Genomic DNA, 21,274 nt, shown 5'->3' with positions numbered 1-21,274 from the left:
CAGGAACAGTATCCCAAGGAGAGTTATTATCCTCAGGAACTGTACCCCAGGGAGAATCATTATCTTCAGGAACTCGAGTGAATTTGCAGATGCTGGAAATAAATAAAAAACACAAAATGCTGGCAGAACTCAGCAGGCCAGACAGCATCTATGGGAGGAGGTAGTGATGACATTTCGGCCCAAAATGTCGTCGCTACCTCCTCCCATAGATGCTGTCTGGCCTGCTGAGTTCTGCCAGCATTTTTGTGTTTTTAATCTTCAGGAACTGTATCCCAGGGAGCGTCATTATCTTCAGGAGCTGTCTCCCAGGGAGTGTCATTATCTTCAGGAATGGTATCCCAGGGAGAGTCATTATCTTCAGGAACTCTACCCCAGGGAGAGTCATTATCTTCAGGAACTGTGCCCCAGGGAGAATCATCATCTTCAGGAACTGTACCCCAGGAAGAGTCTGCACTTCAGGAACTATACCCCAGGGATAGTCATTATCTTCTGGAACTCTACCCCAGGGAGTGTCATTATCTTCAGGAACTGTACTCCAGGGAGAATCAATATCTTCAGGAACTGTACCCCAGGGAGAATCATCATCTTCAGGAATTGTACTCCAAGGAGAATCATCATCTTCAGGAACTGTACCCCAAGGAGAATCATTACCTTCAGGAACTGTACCCCAAAGAGAATCATTATCTTCGGGAACTGTAACCCAGGGAGAAGCATTATCTTCAGGAACTTTACTCAGGGAAGAGTCATTATCTTCAGGAATAGTACCCCAGGGAGAATCATTATCTTCAGGAACTGTACCCCAAGGAGAATCATTATCTTCAGGAACTCTACCCCAGGGAGAATCATTATCTTCAGGAACTGTACCCCAGAGAGTATTATTATCTTCAGGAGCTATATTCCAAGGAGTGTCAGCACCTCAGGAACTGTGCCTCAGAGAGAGTCAGTACCTTCAAGAACTGACACCTGGTATAGTTTTGTCCCCTTGGCAGAATTTTATAGTTGTGCAGTCATTTCATAGTTACTAATACCGATGGCAGATTTTTAATTCCAGACTAAATTAATTACCTGAATTTGCACTCCCAAACTGGTATGAAGCAATGAAAAACTCATTAATAGCAAATACCCCCAGATAATAATACAATAAGTGATCTAGATTATCCCGGGAAACTACAGGATCACAAAGTCACTCTGGTAGAAACAGAAATTGAAATGACCAAAGGGAAAGGTGAACAGGTTAGAATTTTAATTCTGGGAGTGCAGGGCAATGAGGGTAGCGTAGATATGAGGTGTATAAAATTAGAGCTATATAAAATTATGACTTGTATAGATAGGGTAAATGCGAGCAGACTTTTTCCATCGAGGCTGGGTGAAAATAAAGGTCATTGGTTAAGGGTGAAAGGGAAACTGTTTAAAGAGAACATGACGGGGACCTTCTTCACTCAAAGGATGGTGAGAGTGAGCAATGAACTGCCAGTAAAAGTGGTGGATGTGGGATCTATTTCAAAATGTAAGAGAAAGTTGGATGTACATGGATGGGAGGGATATGGAGAGCTATGTTCCAGGTGTAGTTTGATGTGAGTAAGCTGAACAATAATTTGGCATGGATAGATGGGTCGAAGGACCTGGTTCTCTGCTGAGGTGCTCTGTGACTCTTTGACTGTAACTATAGGGCAGATGCTGGAAATTCGAAATGTGGAAAATCTAACGTACTCTTATATGTGAAACTTCATGTTGAATCTAGAGGGGTGCAAAAATGCCCAGTAAGAAGGTGAGGCAAGCCCCATCAAATGTCTATTTGCTAGTATAGGAGGCTGAAGACAGAGACAATGGGAGTGCGACTGAATTAAGATGACAATAGCTTTCAGATACTCCTCTGGATCAAATACCGGTATTCCGCAAGGCATTGGCGAGGCCAGACTTGGAGTATAGTTTGCGGTGTTGATCACCCTGTCATAGGGAGGACATCATTAAGCCAGGAAGAGTGCACAGAACAACAGCTAGTCTGGTGGAGGAATTCAGTGGGCGTGTATGAGAGGAAAGGAGTTGTCAATGTTTCATTCGGAACCCTGCATCAGGATTGCCTCTAAGAATGCAAAGGTTTGTGAGAATGTTGCCAGGACTTAAGGGCTTGAGTAACAGGGAAAGGTTGGGCAGGCTTGGTCTTTATTTCTTGGAATACAGGAGACTGATGGGTGACCATATCATCATCATTATGTGCCGTTTCATGTGATATAGGTGATCGTGGTCTCATGACCATGGTTGTTCTTGGCAAATTGTTTTTGAGAAGTGGTTTGCCATTGCCTTCTTCTGGGCAGGAGACCCCAGCTGTTATCAATACTCTTCAGAGATTATGCCTGGCGTCAGTGGTCACATAACCAGGATTTGTGATCTGCACTGGCTGTTCGTATGACCATCCACCACCTGCTCCCATGGCTTCACTTGACGTGGGTTGGGGGGGCCACTAAGTAAGTGCTACATCTTGCCTGAGGATGACCTGCAGGCTAGCGGAGGGAAGAAATTCCTTACACTTCCATTGGTGGAGATGTGTCCCCTTAGAGAAGATGGGTGACCTTACAGAGGTGTATAAAATTGTAAAGTTCATCCATATGGGAATGCACACAAACTTCACCCCAAGGAAAAGGAACCAAAAACCAAAGAGGGCAAAGGTTTAAGGTGAGAAGAAAAGGATTTAAAAGGATCCTGAGCAGCACCTTCTTCACACAGACAGTGGTGCATGTATGGAATGAGCTACCAGAGAAAGTAGCAGAGACAGGGACAACAACAGCACATAAACATCAGCTATATGGATAGGAAAGTTTTAGAGCAGGTGTTCCCGATCTGGGATTCACAGATCCCTTGTTAATGGTAGGGGTATGTGACATAAAAAGGATGGAACACCTGGCTTGGAGGGATACAGCAGATGCAGGCAAATAGGACTAGCTCAACAGGCACGTTAGTCGGCGTGGTAGAGTTGGGCTATGGCTGTATAACTCCATGACTCTAAGGCAATCATCCAATCCGTGTTTAGTCTTCTCAACCTGGGGGACACCACCCTATGAGTACTGCACTCAATAGTACATTGTGTCATCTTACACATCAGAGCCTGGTGAAAAGATATGGAAGAGTCACCACCAAGGGACCAGCTACATTAGGAGGGCATTTGGGAGGACAAGAGCAGCAGGTATTGGGACATCACTCCCTCCAGGATCCCATTCAAATTATATAGCAGACTCAGAAATAGGAAACCTATTGCGCTATCATTACCATCAGGTCAAAATCTGTTGACTCCCTTCCTAACGACACTTGGAAACACTTTTTCCCCATGCATGGCAACAGTTCAAGAAGGCAAAGCACCCTTATCCTTCAAGGGCATTTTTGTCCGAAGATTAAATGCTTGTCAAAGCAGTGTCATCCACATCTTGCTAATGAATAAAAGAATAACATTGGAGGAGGGGTGAAATGATGATGATGGAGAAATTTGTCAAACAATAAGTTAAACTGATAATGGGAATTGTAACAGGAGGAAAAAATAATAAAATGTATTCAGAAAAATCTGAATTAAAATGATCAAAGTCAAGACTCAATTTTCTGTGAAGGTTATGAGTCCTAATTATTGAGGAAGAGAAGCTGGGCCTCTTTCTTTTTTCCAACCAATTTCCTCAAAGCTTTAATTTTAATTTTTTTTTGTTTCACGTGTTTTATTTGTATTGTCTTTGGCGGTTGACCTTTTAAATTGCTGCTAATGTTTTAACAGAATGAATAAATCTTCCATCATGAATTGGAAATGCAAATATAAATACAGGCCTTTATCTGAAATTGGGGTCATTCTAATTTGCAAAGTTGAAGAGAGCTGCTCTTAATGTGCGCCACTGTTACAGTGTTCATAATTATCCAGTTAGATGGTGGAAAGGAAGATCGGTGGGTGTTGAGACAGAGTGGGAGAAGTGGATGGTGAGGGGAGGGAGAGAGAAAGATTGAGAGAGTGGCATACACACACACACACACACACACACACACACACACACACACACACACACACAGACACACGAAGAAGGAAAGACAAAATATGGTTTCAGTCAAGAAAACTGCATGCATTTCTTAAAATGTAAAATTATATTTGTTATTATAACAGACAAATTTAAAACAATAATGCAGTCAGTCACAATACAAGGATTCTGAGGCAATTTATTTGTCTTTGGGAGAATTGTATCCAGATTTTATTAAGTCCTTTTCTTTTACAAGGAGTATTTGCAGATAAAAGCTGTATAATAATCTGCGGCTGGAAGACACATCATTTGTTTCACACTCAGCGTTGGTTTAACTCTTTGTCTGCTGGTGAAGAATGATAAGCTTGTTGGCTAAAATCTGTTTTGATCTGCCGTCTCCCTATTTTGCCGCCACACTCTTTCTTCCTCCCAGTATGCTGAATGGCTTGGCAGTGACTGGTTTGAGTAGGATCTCAATTGGTCCAGCCGTATTTACCTTGGTTATGTTGGAATATTGGAATATTGGCACTGACTTTAACTGTAGCTGGACATTGGTTTAGTTGGTGATGGTGTCTGCAACAGACTAATAGGAAGGAGGTTGAACTGCTTGCACATGAATGCTTGCATCTTATATATACACACACATACACATATATATGTATATAGGAGAGTTGGGCTCATGTGCACTTCTGTGTGTGTCTGCCTGTGCACACATACAAGTGTGAATACTTCATATCAAATAACAAGAAAAGATCCCTGGCACACACATTCTGTTCAGAACAAACCTCCCCAGCATTTACAACATTTCTGAATGATCAAGTAGGGATGAGAGAGGGTGGCTTCTACTGGTGAGAGTAGAGCATGTGTCTTGAGTTAAGGATACACCTTTTCAGAGCTCAGAAGTTTTTCAGTGTTCTCCTTACCTGCATTCACAGTACATGCCATCTCCATATAGTTATATCCGCCATCAGAAAATCTTTAAGGCTCCCCATTTTTTCATGATAATACCCCTTCTAGTTCCCCTCCACCACCACCCTCCTATATCTGACAGAACAGCTACTCACCCTTTAACGATTTCACTTCCTCCCACTTTCTCTGGACCAAAGCTGTAGCCATGAGCATTTGCATAGGTCTCAGCTATGCCTGCATCTTCACTGGACCCATGAAACAACCCATGTTCCGAGCCTACGGTGGTAACCCTCTTCAGCTCGTTCTCTGACAACTGCATTGGAGCTGCTTCCTGCACCCAAATGGAGCTCGTCGATTTTGTCAGTTCACTACCAACTTCCACCCTGCCCTCAAACCTACCTGGTCCATCTCCAACTCCTTTCTCCCCTTTCTTGAACTCTCTCTCTCTCTCCAGGGGACAAATAATTCACTGACATTTTTTACAAGCCCACTAATTCCAGCCATTACCTTGTATGCTCCTTTTCCTACTCTTTCATTTGCAAAGATGATGCCCCCTTCTCCTGTTTCCTCCATCTCCACTGCATCTGCTGGCCTAATGAGGTTTTCCATTCCAGAATATGTAAGATGTCCTCACTTGTCAGAAAACAGGATTTTCCCCCCTTTGCTATCAATAAAGCCCCCATATCTCCTAAATCTCTCACACTTCTGCCCTCACCACACCACCTCCTACATAACAGGGAGCAGGAGCAGAATTATTAGAATCTAGTGTAATATCAGTGATGTACATACGTCATGAAATCTGTTGTTTTGAGACAGCAGTCGGTGTAATACATAAATTACAATAGTAAATTTTAATTTGTAATTTAGCAGCTCCTAAAGCATTGAGAGAGTGTCTTCAGGCTCCTGTGCTGCTCTGTCATTGTGGTAATAAGAAGAGAGCACATCCTGGGTAATGCAGGTTCTTGCTGGCAGGCCTTGATTTTAGAAGATGTTCTTGATGCTGGGGAGCCCATAATGGAAATGGATGAGGTTGCCAAGAACAACAATCCCTCTATCCCTTCTCTCCAATAGTACAACACTCTCTTAACCCCTTTTCTCCAAGAATAAGTGGATGAAGGGAAGGCAGGGGATGTTGTCTACATGGACTTCAGTAAGGCCTTTGAAAAGTCCCGCATTGGAGGTTAGTTAGGAAGATTCAGTCGCTCGGTATACATGGCGAGGTAGTAAATTGGATTAGACATTGGCTCAATGGGAGAAGTCAGAGAGTGGTAGTGGATGATTGCTTCTCTGAGTGGAGGCCTGTGCCTAGTGGTGTGCCACAGGGATCAGTGCTGGGTCCGTTTTTATTTGTCATCTATATCAATGATCTGGATGATAATGTGGTAAATTGGATCCGCAAATTTGCTGATGATACAAAGATTGGAGGTGTAGTGGACAGTGAGGAAGGTTTTCAAAGCTTGCAGAGGGATTTAGACCAGCTGGAAAAATGGGCTGAAAAATGGCAGATGGAGTTTCATACAGACAAGTGTGCCCTTTGGAAGGAGAAATTATGGTAGAACATACAAAGTAAATGGTAGGGCACTGAGGAGTGCAGCAGAACAGAGGGATATGGGAATACAGATACAAAATTCCCTAAAAGTGGTGTCACAGGTAGATAGGGTCATAAAGAGAGCTTTTGGTACATTGGCCTTTATAAATCGGAGTATTGAGTATAAGAGTTAGAATGTTATGGTGATGTGGTATAAGGTATTAGTAAGGCCGAATTTGGAGTATTGTGTGCAGTTTTGGTCATCGAATTACAGGAAAGATATTAATAAGGTTGAAAGAGTGCAGAGAAGGTTTACAAGGATGTTGCCGGAACTTGAGAAACTGAGTTACAGAGAAAGGTTGAATAAGTTAGGACTTTATTCCCTGGAGGTAAAAGAATGAGGGGAGATTTGATAGAGGTAAATAAAATTATGATGGATATAGATAGAGTGTATGCAAGCAGGCTTTTTCTGCTGAGGCTAGGGGAGAAAAAAAACAGAGGACATGGGTTAAAGGTGAAGGGGGAAAAGTTTAAAGGGAACATTGGGGGGGAGGTTTCTTCACTCAGAGAGTAGTGGGAGTGTGGAATGAGCTGCCAGATGAAGTATTAAATGTGAGCTCACTTTTAATATTTAAGAAAAACTTGGACGGTACATGGATGAGAGGGGTATGAAGGGATATGGTCCAGGAGCAGGTCAGTGGGACTAGGCAGAAAAATGGTTTGGCACAGCCAAGAAGGGCCAAAAGGCCTGTTTCTGTGCTGTAATGTTCTATGGTTCTATGGTTCAATAAAGAACTGTCTCAGTCCTTTCCTCCAACCATACAACACTTCCTCAATTCCTTCCTAGCAACAGTGAAGCACTCCCTCAGACCCTCACTCCAACAGTACAACACTCCCTTAGACATTTCCCTACAGTCGCAGAAGACTCCCTTGCCAGTATTTAATCAATAGTGCAGCGTTTCCTCAGCAGTAGCAGCCCTGCATCCTCTGATGGTGTTAGAGTTAGTATCCACTTGGAGAGGAATTTAAAACTCATGATCTTCTAATTCAAGGAAGAGAATGGCAATGTACGACTGCGCCAAGCTGAGAATTTTTCTTTGCCTCCCTAGTTACTTGTTGTCAGTCTTTTCAAAAGGCTTCATGTAAAAAGCTATCATAAATTAAATCTGCTTCCTTGGTGACTGGCCTTAACACAATTACAGCCTCTAGATGTGGAAATATTCTCTTTGGATTTTTTTCCTCTCTTTTTAAGTAGGTGTAATGTAATCTTTGCCAAATAATTTGCTTCATGCAGAGCTCAAAATATGTAGGAATCTACATGAAATTGTAAAGGGAGCATTAAAGGGCTTGGGTAAAAAAAATGATTTGTGCTATGATCTGGGATAACTAGATGAGAACGAATACCCCAGTTTTACAGACTGAAAAATAATATCACTTCCATTCTGTGGCTTGGCTCTTTTTTTTAACAACACTTGCAGCACAATAGCACTGCCTGTCATCTGAGTTTCATTGTCTCGTATTTAATTTTTATTGATGGCATTCCCGATAAGCTTTTAAAAGTATTTATTTAAAATGCGGCTGGTTTTCCACATGCTAATCAGTTCTGAAAAAAAAAACTGAAGGCCACATTCAAAATTCAAATGAAAATTTGCAGAGATGTGGATTCGGAGACTGCTCTTCTGGTGTCTAAAGGGTTTGCCTTGACCCCAGTGAAAAGTAAAGACTTAGGAATAATTTGTGTGTCAAACTAGAAGCATTTTGAGAATCCGATGTTAAACATGGATTGTCTAGAATATCAGTTTATTATAGGGTACCCTGAAGCAAAAAAAAAGGAGACATTGATATTCTAGACTTCCTGCTTCTGTCAGTGTTTTCTTTCTCACCCAATCTTCAGGCATCAAAAGTCATAACACAGGCCATCAAATATTTTGTTTTTAATTTGTACTAATTCAGAACATATGCTTATTTGGTAAATCGAGCATTTATTCCATCTTGGTAGCCTCCTATCTGGTGGAATGGACAGCAGTTTCTCCAACTTCTGGTCTTTCTCTTTCTCCTTCTCGCTTTTACCATTCCCCATTCTGATTACTCACTCATCCCTTCTCTTCTCCTCATGTACCTATCACCTCCTACTGGTTCTCACCCTCCATTCCTTTTTTTCAAGGTCCACTGTCCTCTCCTATCGGTTTTCTTCTTCTTCATCCTTTTTTTCTTCTTGAACCTATCTCCTCTCAGCTTCTTACTTCATCCCCCCACTCACTCATCTTTCCCCTCACCTAGTCTCAAATATCATCTGCCAGCTTGCTCTCCTACCCCTACCCCCACCTTCTTACTCTGTCTTCTGCCCCAACTCTTGCCAATTCTGATGAAGGATCTTGGCCTGAAACGTTGACTATTTATTCCTCCTCCATTGGTTCTGCCTGACCTGCTGATTTCTCCAGCATTTTGTGTGTGTAGCTCAAGATTTGCAGGATCTCTTGGATTTACTGATGAAAAAGGGTTGGTGAACCAACATCCTGAGCCACTGCAGGCTACTTTGAGATTCAGGTACTGTATCTTCACAGTGCTGCTGGTTCAGAGTTACAGAGTTATCAGTCACAGACTGGTAATATATTTCCAAATCTAAAATAGTGTGTACCTGTCAGTGGTGATGTTCCCATGCATTCACAGAGTGCTGCTAGACAAATTTGGTGAGCTACGCAGTGCATCTTATAGACCATAAGCTCTGTAGGACACATGTGTACTGTGTATACATTAATGTATTAATGTACATGCTAATAATGCTAACTACAACACTGAACTGATCCCACAACCTATGGACCTACTTTCAAGGACTCTATCACTCCCACTCGCAATATTAATTAATTAATTAATTGTCTATCTATTTATATATCATTTTGTTCTTCTTTTTGTATTTGTGCAATTTGTTGTTGTTTGCACATTGGTTGTTTGTCTTTGTGTGTAGCTTTGTCATTGACCCTATAATGTTTCTTGGTATCTACTGTGAATGCTGGTGGCATACTGCATACTGTATGTATTTTGATAATAAAGTTACTTTGAAGGCTGAACTTTAACGCAATGTGTATATTACTGAAATAGCAATCTGGAGACTTGGGCTATTAACTTTGTGGGATATCTGCTCCCAGAAGGGAAATTTAAGAACTGAATTTGGGAGATAAAAGAAAATGTTTTGCCTCTCATCTTAAAGCTTAGTCCTGTTTTATTTAACATTATCATCCTGGGAAAAAAAGACTCAGATTAACTACCCTATCATAATTTCATACACTGCTATCAGCTGGCTACTCAGCCTCTGATGCACCAAAGAAAACAATCCATATTTGTCCATGCTCTGCTTATAGTTGTTAATCTCCAATCTAGGCAACATCCAGATGTTCTGCCAGATTTTTATTGTCATATTCCTCTGTGCAAAGGGTGTAACATCATTCAGTTTGAGTTCCTATTCTTCATGTGAAGTGGGCTGGAATGATATTGGCCCAGCGCATGAAACATCTGAGTTCTCAAAAGAAGAAGCCATTTCTTCCCCCTTCCTTTCCAGTCCTGATGAAGGGTCTTGGCTTGAAATATTGACTGTTTATTCCTCTCTGGAGATGCCACCTGACCTGCTGAAATCCTCCACCATTTTGTGTGTGGCTGTCTGGATCTCCAGCATCTGCAAAATTTCTTGTGTTCTGTAAGTCTTTAGAATTAGGATTCAGGAAATAGGGGATTAGATCGGCTGAAGGACCACTCTCGTCCCTCTGAGGCTTCCATCTTATAATTATCCCTCTGTAACCTAGTTTACTATGTATGCAGATATGATTTCTCAATGCATGGCTCACTTCTGCTCTTCTCTCCTGTACGTTGCAGAATGCTGTGCGTCACAACCTCAGTCTTCACAAGTGTTTTGTACGAGTGGAGAACGTAAAAGGGGCGGTCTGGACGGTTGATGAACTAGAGTACCAAAAGAGAAGGCCACCAAAGATGACTGGGTAAGGTGCTGATTGTGGCTGCCGCCTCACACTGGAGTTTTTACATTTTCTGCATGTTGCCATCTTCTTACTTCCCAAATCTCACAATGCACAGTGACTTTAGTGTCCTCCAAAGGCATCAATGGGTCCTGTGTGACCATATCACTGAGAGATTCAGATGTGGATTACTATATTTAACAAACATTGCTGGATACTCAGGATAAAACATTAAATGCTGGGATTCAACCATCAGAAAATCAACTAAAGGATAAGACAAATAAGGTGCATGCGAATGTATTCTACCCATACTCAGTGTTGGAATCTGTTGTGATTGAATAGGCAAAATTCCACAAGAATCACTGTCAATTCGAGTCTCCTCTATTCTTTCCTTATATTTCTAAGTAAATTTTCTTCTATTTTAACTTATTTTGATGGATTCTCAGAATAGAATTTAACAAGTTGAATCTAACAGAAATGCAAGAGTTAATTTCAGTAAATTAGAGAGAGCCAATAGGACTTTCCAAAAGTTACTGAATTGCTTTCTCTGGAAATTGGAGAGACATCAGAAATTATGGTAAGGATTTTCATCTCACTTTTTAAATATTTACCATAGAGCTCAGAGGAAAAAAAAGTCATGAATTACAGTATGATAAGCCCATCTCAGAGGATCTTCCCAAAAGATGCCCACCAGTATAAAAGCTAGTGAATCTTATAGGAATTTCAAAAATAACATCCACCAGGAAGTGGTGAGAGTGTGGAACTTGCTTTGACTGGAAGTGGGTGGCATGAATTGCTTTGATGCAATCAAGTGGAAGCTAGATACAACAAGAGAAAGAATCAAAGGAGATAATGTTCCAAAGGGATGAAAAAGAGGAGGAGGCGTTTGCACAGTTGGGCCAAATAGCCTGTTTTTGTTCGGTGAACTTTCTGTGGGATAGTGCAAAGATGACTGTTCATTCTGAAGGCCAACATCTCTCAGAATCAGTAAAAATATACTGGACTAATTGCTTTATACACAATTCTGTTATAGCAGATTATTTAAAATCAGGTGTCCTTTTGCTAATCAAAGTTCCTATTTTTTTTTAGAAGTCCAACCTTAGTTAAGAATGTGATTACAGGACTTGGATATGGTGGAGCACTTAACTCAAGCTACCAGGTAAGTAATAATTCTCCAGTTTTCTTGAGTAATGTCAGGGTTCCTAACCTTTTTATGTGCTGTGGACCAATACTATTAAGCAAGAAGTTCAGGGACCTCAGGTTGGGAACACCTGGTCTAGAGCAATGGTTTGTAGAAACTAAAAACAGAAACCTTCAATTGTCTCCTAATGTCAAATATGGCCTTAAGGGTTGCTTCAATCTATTGACTAAGAATCATAGAGCATGGAAATTACCAAAGGCTTATGGTTTAATGTTTCAACAGTACAAGCAGTCTTGTCCTTTAAAATGATTCATTTGCACCCTCAACAGTTTTTTCCCTGCCTTCCTGGAGTTAGGAAGGTGGATTCAAGGAAGATTAAAGAAGGCTCCGTAAACAGATACAGGGATGAGACGGAGCAGGAAATTGTTTGGTGGTAAGGTGTGATCCCGTCAGGTGCAGTGCAGGGCCCAGGTGACAGATGATGACGGTACTTTGCAGCTTGTTTGATGGAGTCACTGTTGGATGGATAATGCCTACAATAGGATGGCAGTTCCTCATCCTCTTGGCCTGTTCGGCAAACGGTGCTCAGTACCATGTGCAAGGGATGATCAAGGTCGGCTTTACTTCCAGTGGGTTGAGGTGAATAATTGGGTTTAGAAAGAAAAGCAAAGTTTGAATGCAAACCTGAGATTATGCTCTTCTCCTCCCCCACCCCACCTATTTCCTTCCACTCCTGAGCCACTTGCCAAAGGAGGGAGGAGAAGAATTTTATATTCTACAGGACCTTGGCCCTTTTAAAAAAAGTCTCCTCATTGGAAATGTTTAAGGAAAATTAACTAGAATTAGAAGCTTTATAAATGAAATAACTGTATTTATTCAGCACCTTTCCTGAAATCAGGATGTCCAAAAGTGGTCTACAGCTGAAGAAGCACCTAGTTAGTGCTTTAATGCAGGAAATGTGGCAGCTAATTTGTATGCGGCAAACAGCAATCTGAGAATGACAAGATGATCCAAGCTGATTCTCAAGTGCAGCAATGGGGGAATGCAGCCTCTTTGGAGCGGCTGTTTTTGGGAGGTATCCCAGCCGCTTTTTTCTGGCAGGACTCGTACCTGTTTGGAAACACAATATGTAGATCAGAGTGATTATTAATGTTCTCCGTCCCATCATGTCCACCATCAAGCACGTGGAGCAATCTCTCATCCAGCTCTGCCGAGTCTTGGCGAGAGGTTGTTCCACAGGATTGTCACCATTCTGCATATCGGCCCATTTATTGTCCGGCGCAGGTGGTAAATCGCAGCTGGCTTTGAGAGGGCGGAGGCATTTGAGCCAAGTCGCACTGCTCCGCCAACTCTGTTCACACAGAGACTCACTCATGTATACAGCCGTCACACACGTGTGCAAACATTGATGAGCTCCTGTGCACATTCTACACACTCATACACAGAGAGACATAGATCTGTACAGACATACCACACACACACCTCTTCCCACTCACATTATTATTACCCACTATCCCCGCACACTCACAAATCTATAGACACGTGTTTGCACACTCAAAAGGCCGCGATCACTTGAACTTGCACGAGGACAAATTCATGTACTCACTTCAAAGGGAGCCCACAGCAACCAGTAAACTTACATGAACTGACAAACCTTTGTTCATGGAATCGACCCTCTGTAACTGACCCACATCCCCTGAGTATCCAAGACATTTCCTAAAGCAAACCAAGGCTGGATTTACAGCGAGAGAGGGACACCAGCTGGCTACTTTGAGTATCTCTTCCAAATCCCACCATCCTGAGTTACTCTTGCTTCTGAGCTGGTGCTGGTGACTTGGAGTGACTGAACTGACTGTTGGATAAACGGTAATGAGAGACCATGTTGTAAGCTGCTGTCCCCGTTCTTGGGTTTATTTTTATTTTTTTTATTGATTTTTTAAATGCATTTCTACAACACTACAACAACAAAAAAAAACCCCAAGAACAAAATAAGAGATTAACACAGGGCAAGATAAACATACAATGATAATATGATTCAAAATAATGATTAAAAAAGCACCCAAACTAAAGTCGTGTAAAGTTAGTACCCACCCCCCATCCCCGCAAAGAAAAAAAAAACTCCAGACCAACCACAGCAAAATGCAGGAAATATAAATCAGAACATTCAAACCCCCAAAACCGTAAATGAAAGTAAGAACAAAAGATAATAATGCCTACTACCAAGAAAAAAAAGCTGCAAGTAAGGGACTGAAAAAAAAGCTTAATCTAAAGAGAAGTTCTGGAAGTATTCAGAAAAAGGTCCCCACACCTTATGAAACTTTATATCTGAATTAAGAAGTGAGTGGTGAATTTTTTTCAAGGTCTAAGCAGGACATAATATCATTAAGCCATTGACCATGCGTGGGTGGGGCAACATCTCTCCACCTAAGAAGAATTAAACGTCTAGCCAGAAGAGAAGCAAAAAATAATGTTCGACTTTTAGTCGGGCTCAAATGTATATCTGTCTCACCCAAGGAACCGAAAAGAGCAATCAGAGGGTTAGGTTCTAAGTGGCAATTCAGAATATGGGATAAGGTTAGGAAAACATCTCTCCAAAATTTCTCTAGACTAGGACAGGTCCAGTACATATGAATAAGAGAAGCCTCTTGAGTTTAAACGTACAACTGTGTGTTTATGTAATTATCAGGGTCAGGGTCAGTGGTAATTCCCCCACTGCCAAATGCCCACAGACACAGGAGAACATTACCTGGACTCAGATGGTAAAATTACATGTGACCCTCTACTCCAAAAGAGAAACAAGAACTACAGACATAGTTAATCTCAATAAACAGCTCAAGTTGCAAATACTTCATTAACTTATCTTTATTTTTAAATCCTTGCTTTCTTTCTTGTTCTTGCGTGACTTGAATTTTCTTTGCTCCACTATCGGTGGCTGTGCCTTCAGCTATCTAGGTCCTACTTGTAGGAATTCTCTCGTTGAAGGTTGTTGCTACCAAAGCATCCACTTCTCATTTTAACCTTCAGTAAAACCTAATTTTCATTTTCAATGTTTTAAACCAGCTATCTTAATAGCAACTCACGTTATTCAGAATCAGGTTTATTATCACTGACATAATGTATGCAGTGAATTTGTTGTTTTGCATCAGCAGTACAGTGCAATACATAAAAATGACTATAAGTTGCAATTAAAAAATTTTAAACAATTAATAAATAATGCAAAATAAGAGCAAAATAGTGAGGTATTGTTTGCGGCTTCATGGCCGGTAAAAAATCTGATGGTGGAGGGGAAGAAGCTATTCTTAAAATGTTGAGTGTGTGTCTTCAGGCATCCCTTATCCCTACCCTGATGGTAGTAATGTGCAAAAGGCACGTCCTGGCTGTTCAAGGAAGCCGTTTTCTTGAGGCACCACCTTTTGCAGAAGTCCTTGATGGCGGAGTGGCTAGTGTCCATGCCTATGGCCCTCTGCAGCTTTTTGGTTTATCCTGTGCATTGGAGCTTCCTTATTGGGGCCCCAATATCAGTGCTAAAGGCTGCAACACGTCTTTCTGCCTTCTTCTTCATGCTAGGCAGTCATTAGGGATAAAGAGTGGCTTGCTTCCATTTTGTTTCTGCGGGTTCTGAGGTGGCCGGTGAGGTTGATATGAAATCCACAGACCCGTGCTTAGCTGGGGAAGGTAGTGGCTGTTGGGGCACGTGGGGGTAACTTGTGAGAATAATTATTCCTCCTGCCACCTACGTAGGGCCTTAGTGTGTTCCTTATTCACGGATTCAAGGTTCTCAATTTCATCCCAAATCCTCCTCCTCTACCTTCAATAGACTGGAGACTGAGATTCTCAATAATCAGTGGAGATGCTGCATTTCCTCAAGGAAGCTCTTGAGTTTTGTTGAATCATTCTCTCTGTGCCCCCCCTCCCCGGAAGTTTATGCCCATGGCTGAGCTTGGAATGAGCTTCAGTTTTGGGTCTGACATATACGCAGGCAGCATGGCATGCACAGTAACTGAGGGCAACTACAACCTCAATAGCGAGATACAGGAGGTTCTTCATGGAGGGAAATAAACACACAACGTTTCTGGCTGAGAATTCCTTTCTGTGTGTGTTGATCAATACTGGGATGTCAGCTAAAGCACTGACATTTGATAGATCTATCTAGTGAATTTGGGAGAGGAGATAGTTTGGAAGAGAATAATACAAGGAGTGACGGTGAAGCAAACTCGATGGGCTGAATGGTGTATTCTGCTCCTCTGTCTTATGTCTAATGGAATTTCCTCAGGCCCTTCTCTTCAGGATCAGTGGCAGTTAGACGGAAGGATAATGATGGACAAATATTCTATACACAGCCAGATGGGAAAAAGAACCACGAGGTAGAATTTGGAGAAAACAAACACTAAATAGTTTGTTAGTGAGAAAGTATTCTCTTCAGGAAACTGATTAGTGGCAGATACATTTGTCCAAGAAAGAGTTCACTGACTTATTCCCAGGAGCAAGAATTCTGGGAAACAAGAAAGAACATTCAAGGCTAGGGAGATTTAATAAGAAGAAAGTAAAGGTGTTGCAGTGAGATATGCCTGGTGGCCGACACAAAATAGTGGTATTAGATTAAAACTAAGCCTTCGTTGCTGACACTCAATGAAATTAGATGTATCACAGAACTGGAAACCTGGAGATGAATGGACAGTGGAAATGACAGACTTTGAACAGGGATTATAAGTAGAAACGTGTCCAGGCCTTGCCTGAAAGAGGAAGTTCATTTCAGTTACAGCACGGCTGTGCAGCCATACAGCTTAGAGGGAGCAATAGCTGTGATCGGAGTTGGGAATCCTCGGGAATCATTGTTTCCTGGTGTCTGGAGTGTGGAGGCACTGAGCTAGTCTCAGGCAATGGTGAGGGAAGAGTAAGCAGAGAGGGATCTCGTACTATGGAAGCACTGCCTGTCCTTCACTGCATAATAACACAGGGTGGTTTTGCTAAGCCTCTCAGCTCCAGCAATCTGGGTTTTGCCCTGACCTCTGGTTCTGTCCCTGTGGTGTTTGCATGCCTTCCTTTTGATCATATGGGTTTCTCTCCACATCCCAAACCCGTGTCGGTTGGTACGTTAACTACGTTACACTGTGTTTGTGGAAACCAGAGGGGACTGATGAGAATCTGAGGAGAATGAAATGAGATCAGTGTAATAGAGCGATCACTCGAGCCGAGAATAATATTCTCCTAAGGGGTCAGTGCTAGCACGTGACTTTGTTTAACGGGGGGGAAGCCGAAATATGGTCGGCATGGACTGATCAAGATCAGGGTCCAGCTGCATGGAATGCAAGATGAATGGAGACCTTTCACTGCTGCAGCCTTCCTCTGCCTTCACTGCCCTTGTGATGTATCATCCATCTGCTCCACTGTGGTAGTCTTGGTTGGACCACTCTTTGTCTAGACCCTCCCCCTTGAGCTTACCACCATGGCTCACTCTACCAGAATCTGACCTGCTGATGACATCTATCTCGGGGTATCAGGAACTCTCAAGTCTCTCTTCCAAGGCAAGGTGACCATCCTCAGATCAGTGCAAATGGGAGTTGGTTGGTCATCACGGACTCTGTGGGCCAAAGGGCCTCTTTCCATTCTGTGAATCTTCATTTGTAGGGGAAAGGGAAACCATTTATAATTTGAAATCCTCTCATGTCTCCAGCATTGAAATTTATGCAGGATTGAGAAGTTTCCAAATATACTAGAGATAAAGTACTGATATGAGTCTAATCAAATCACAATTTAAACATGTAGGCACAGATGGTCCAAATGGCTTCTTATGTGATTGTATCATCGGGAGTGAACTTGCTCTGAGTAATCCCTGAAACTCAGCACCCCCCATGTGGCACCAGCACCCTCCACGTGGCACCAGCACCAGGAAATAATGAAGACGGAGCTCTGTGAGAAGCATAGCCCACCAGTAACATGCAAATCAATCAGTGTTTGATAAGAACTTTGGAAGTGAGGTGTCAGGAAAAGAAAGGGCAAGTTTTGGTTGCTTCTGGGCAGCAGGTGGCAATGCTGGTGAGATCGCTCTGCTACGAAGAGGGAAAGGCATGGCGCTGGTCCCGAAGAGCGTTACCCAGGCTTTCTGCATTTTGAATTTGGACTTGGACCATAGATTTTGCTTTAGTTTTTTATATTGTGTCTTTCTTGTTTCTTCTGAACTTTCTGAACTTGCCTGAACTTTCTTGTTTTTTTATGTGTGTGGTGGGGGATGATTTGAGGGTCAATGTGCCCCTTTCATGGTCTCATGGCTATCTGGAGAAGAAGAATTTCAGAGTTGTAAATTTTGATAATAAAATGAACCTGAAAGCCTCAGATGACCCATAGGAGGCAGAATGCTCTTCACCGTCTATTCAGTTCCAACCCAATACCTACTCACATATGCAGTATGATTAGTACCAGGGGCTGATTTATATGTGCAATTGAATTAATGTACTTCAAGGACGTAACAGAGAAGCCATCACTTTAGTATCGTCATTTGTTTTTATAGTTTGTGCCAGTTTATCTTAAGAGGAGAGAAAGAGAGCGAAAGAGAGAGGGAGGGAGAGAGAAGGAACAAGAAAAAAGGGCAGGGATACAAACAGGCACACAGAGTTATTAAGAAATAAAATGAGAAACTGAGATGAAGAGAGGAAGTGGAAGACAGGAAGGTGGGAAGGTGAACATGGCTAGACGGAATGAGAGAGTGATATGGAAACAAAGGCAGACATGAGGGATACAGCGTCAGAAGAAGGGAACCAGAGAAAATTTGACTGACTGAGAGTGAGAGAAAGGGGGTGAAGTCAAAAACAGGAAAAATAGAGTGTAGAGAAAGAGATGCAGGCTGTAATTAACCCTTATAGCTTCCTTCTGCACTTTCACATAAATAATCCAGCTGCATCTTGAAAATTGGGATGTTTTTTCTGACTCCTGTGAATCACGGCTGACACCTTCCAGGTTGTTTTCTCATTTTAAAACACCATTAAAGAGATGGAAAGTTGGAAGTGTTCTTTAAATGCACTGCTACACTCCAAATTAGGAGCCAAATAACCTTCAAGATAAATTATCGCTAGGTGTGTTTCCACTAATCAGGAGCTTCCCAGGGTCAGACAGCTTTGAAATTCCAGCCCTCCCCCATGGCTTCTGATGAAACTGGTTCTACATCATATGAAGCATTTTTATAGCTGAAGATTTAACCCCTATGATAACTGGAGCCATAGACCACCACAACACAGCACAAATGCGATGTTTCTTTACGCAGGGTCAGAGAAGTTATTTTGAAATTATTCCTATTTAGTGAGTTGTACAGTGGTGAGGAGGGCTGAGTATTTGAATCCATGCTTCAGTGCAGGTATCAGCTTGGGTAAAAATACTGCTTCAGTAGTTGAAAGATGGACAACATGTTCTTGGTCCATTAACCCTTATTTTGAGAAGATAGATGGATTATAGCTGGAATAAGTCTATTATTTCATGCACTTACCATGGGGTACGGTGCAAAAGTCACTCAACAAGGGGAGGAGTTCTACTCTATGAGTTTACCGGCAGTGCTGTAGTACTAGGTCCTGCCACTGGAAGGTGCCAGATCACCCACATAATAGGGTGACTATAGGGAGCTCCTCTCAAGCACTGCTGTGCCTTACACTGTAGTAATTATTATTCTAAATGCTTAGAATGAGGTTAAACTTGGGCTGAGAGGCAAGTGACTATTAACCAGGGATTGATCAGTGTTTGCGCAGCAGTGTTTAGTTCTGATGATCTCCCATCCTACAGATGTAACAGACTTTGGAGCTTCAGGTCTTTATGCCTGCCACCTACTCTGCACACACATGACAGCAACATGAGCCTATGGAAGCTAAGCACAGACGTGGAAGGAGGAGGAGGTGTGTTGTGGGATGGTTGCGGTTAGGAGGTGAGGTGGTTATCCATTGACGGCTTTCTCCTGCACCCTCTGCAAGGGGAAGAGTTGTGGATATTTGTCAGGGGAAAGACCATTTTTTATTATTCTTCATCACTCGTTCCCAAATTCCCTACTGTGTCTAGTAATGTTCTCCCGAGTTGAGTACTTATGAAAAATAATCTGTGCTAGCCTCCCAGAGACACCTTCTTTACACTTACATAATTATAATCATAAAGGTCTCTATTAGATTCCTTCTTAGCCCTTTACTAAGTTAAGATGTTGAGATTTCATAAAAGGACAAATCTGTTGGCGTGTTTTTGAGATTATAACTGTCAGGGCAGGTGAGGAGTAATAAGTACATGTATTAAATGTGAATGTTCAGAAAGCTTTTGATAAAAAGCTTCTTATCATGTGATTAAGGAAATAGAACATGGAGTGATAATTCACTACTTAGACTAGGAAGGATCAGTGATGAAGGTATTTATAAACTATTTTCAATAAGTTGTACTGGGGATCAAGTATAATATATCCAAACTTGTTCACAATATAATCCTATACAGGAAGTTGTAGGTGGGATGTTAGGATATAAAGGCCAAATCATTGGGTATACTTAAAGTGGATGTTCATAGGTATTAATTAGGAAGGGCTTCAAAGGTTGTGGGGTAAAGGCAGGAGAATGGGGTTGAGAGAGAAAGTAAATTAACCATGATCAAATGGTGGAGCAAACTCAATAGGCCAAGAGGCCTAATTTGTGTCCTGTGTCTTAAGGTCTAAATCATTAAAGTCAAATCAGAAACCAGGAGTCACAAGATGTTTAGAACTGAGATGAAGTAAAATTTCTTTGCTCAGAGAATTGTGAGAATGCCAACTTCCCCACCCCAAAGGGAAGAGAATGATCAATAGATGCACAGATTCAAGGTAGAGATAACATTTTAGGCATATGATTGTCTATCCATTGTCTTGATGTGTGACAAGGCAGATGTGAGGAACTGTAATGCTTTCAATAAAGCTCCTTATGTTTCCAAAAGAACTGCAGAATGTTCTCTTCCATTTCTTTCTCCTGCAAATATGTAGATTCCCTTAAGCTATTTGCCTCAACTAGTTCATGAAGCAGGGAGACTGTAAATCTCTGCATTCAGAAAGGTAAATAACCTTAAACCACATGAACTGTTAATCAATGTTCTGTCCCTCTTCTCCAGGCAGCTTTGGCTGAAAGCAACATGCAGCTGCTCAACAGCCCGACCTTAATGAACACATCAGCTAGCGGCCTGATGCACGTGGGTCACGATGATGTCAGCAGCACTGTGGAGCAAGTGAACAGCAATGGAAGCAGCAGTCCAGGGCTCTCCCCTCAACAGCACGGGTATGATTCAATTTCACAGGCTTTGGGCTGGGCCTGGCGATTGCGCACTGCGATACAGTGGAGGCCTTACATGGTAAAATACCAGACAGAACGGCAATAATCTGCATTTGTCTCCTATAATTCAGGGTGCTACTCGTGTGGCGAATCAGCTAGAAATTAACGCAGGGCCATGGGAGGAAATAGCGGAACTGGTGACAAATGATTGGTTAAAAGCATGATCTAAGAAGGAATGTGCACTGAAGAGTAACACACACAAAACGCTTGAGGAGCTCAGCAGGTCAGGCAGCATCTATGGAGAGGTTATAAAGAGTCAATGTTTTGGGCCAAGACCCTTCTACAGGGGAACTAAAGAGATTCAGGGAATGAATTCCAAATTTGAGGATTTAGGAAGCCGAAGCTACAAAGGAGAGTGGCAGTTACAATAATCAGACATTCACAAGACAACCATATTGGAAGAGTGGAGTGATATTGAAGATTCATTCTGCTTT

The 21,274-nt window shown here is 42.0% G+C and overlaps 1 protein-coding gene across 3 annotated transcripts in view; it reads left to right on the top strand.

Annotated features, from left to right (window-relative positions):
- The window catches only part of foxp4 (forkhead box P4), a 403,429-nt gene that overhangs the window by 370,175 nt on the left and 11,980 nt on the right, over positions 1-21,274 (top strand). For all 3 annotated transcript variants that reach the window (XM_059950359.1, XM_059950360.1, XM_059950361.1), the window contains 3 exons: positions 10,291-10,412; positions 11,478-11,547; positions 20,623-20,786. In XM_059950359.1, the coding sequence (XP_059806342.1) occupies positions 10,291-10,412; positions 11,478-11,547; positions 20,623-20,786 (356 nt within the window). The remainder of the gene's footprint in view (positions 1-10,290; positions 10,413-11,477; positions 11,548-20,622; positions 20,787-21,274) is intronic.

Source organism: Hypanus sabinus, chromosome 25, assembly GCF_030144855.1.
Source record: "Hypanus sabinus isolate sHypSab1 chromosome 25, sHypSab1.hap1, whole genome shotgun sequence".
Lineage (NCBI taxonomy): Eukaryota > Metazoa > Chordata > Chondrichthyes > Myliobatiformes > Dasyatidae > Hypanus > Hypanus sabinus.
Note: the sequence above shows the minus strand (reverse complement) of the source record. Positions and strands in the feature narration are given on the sequence as shown.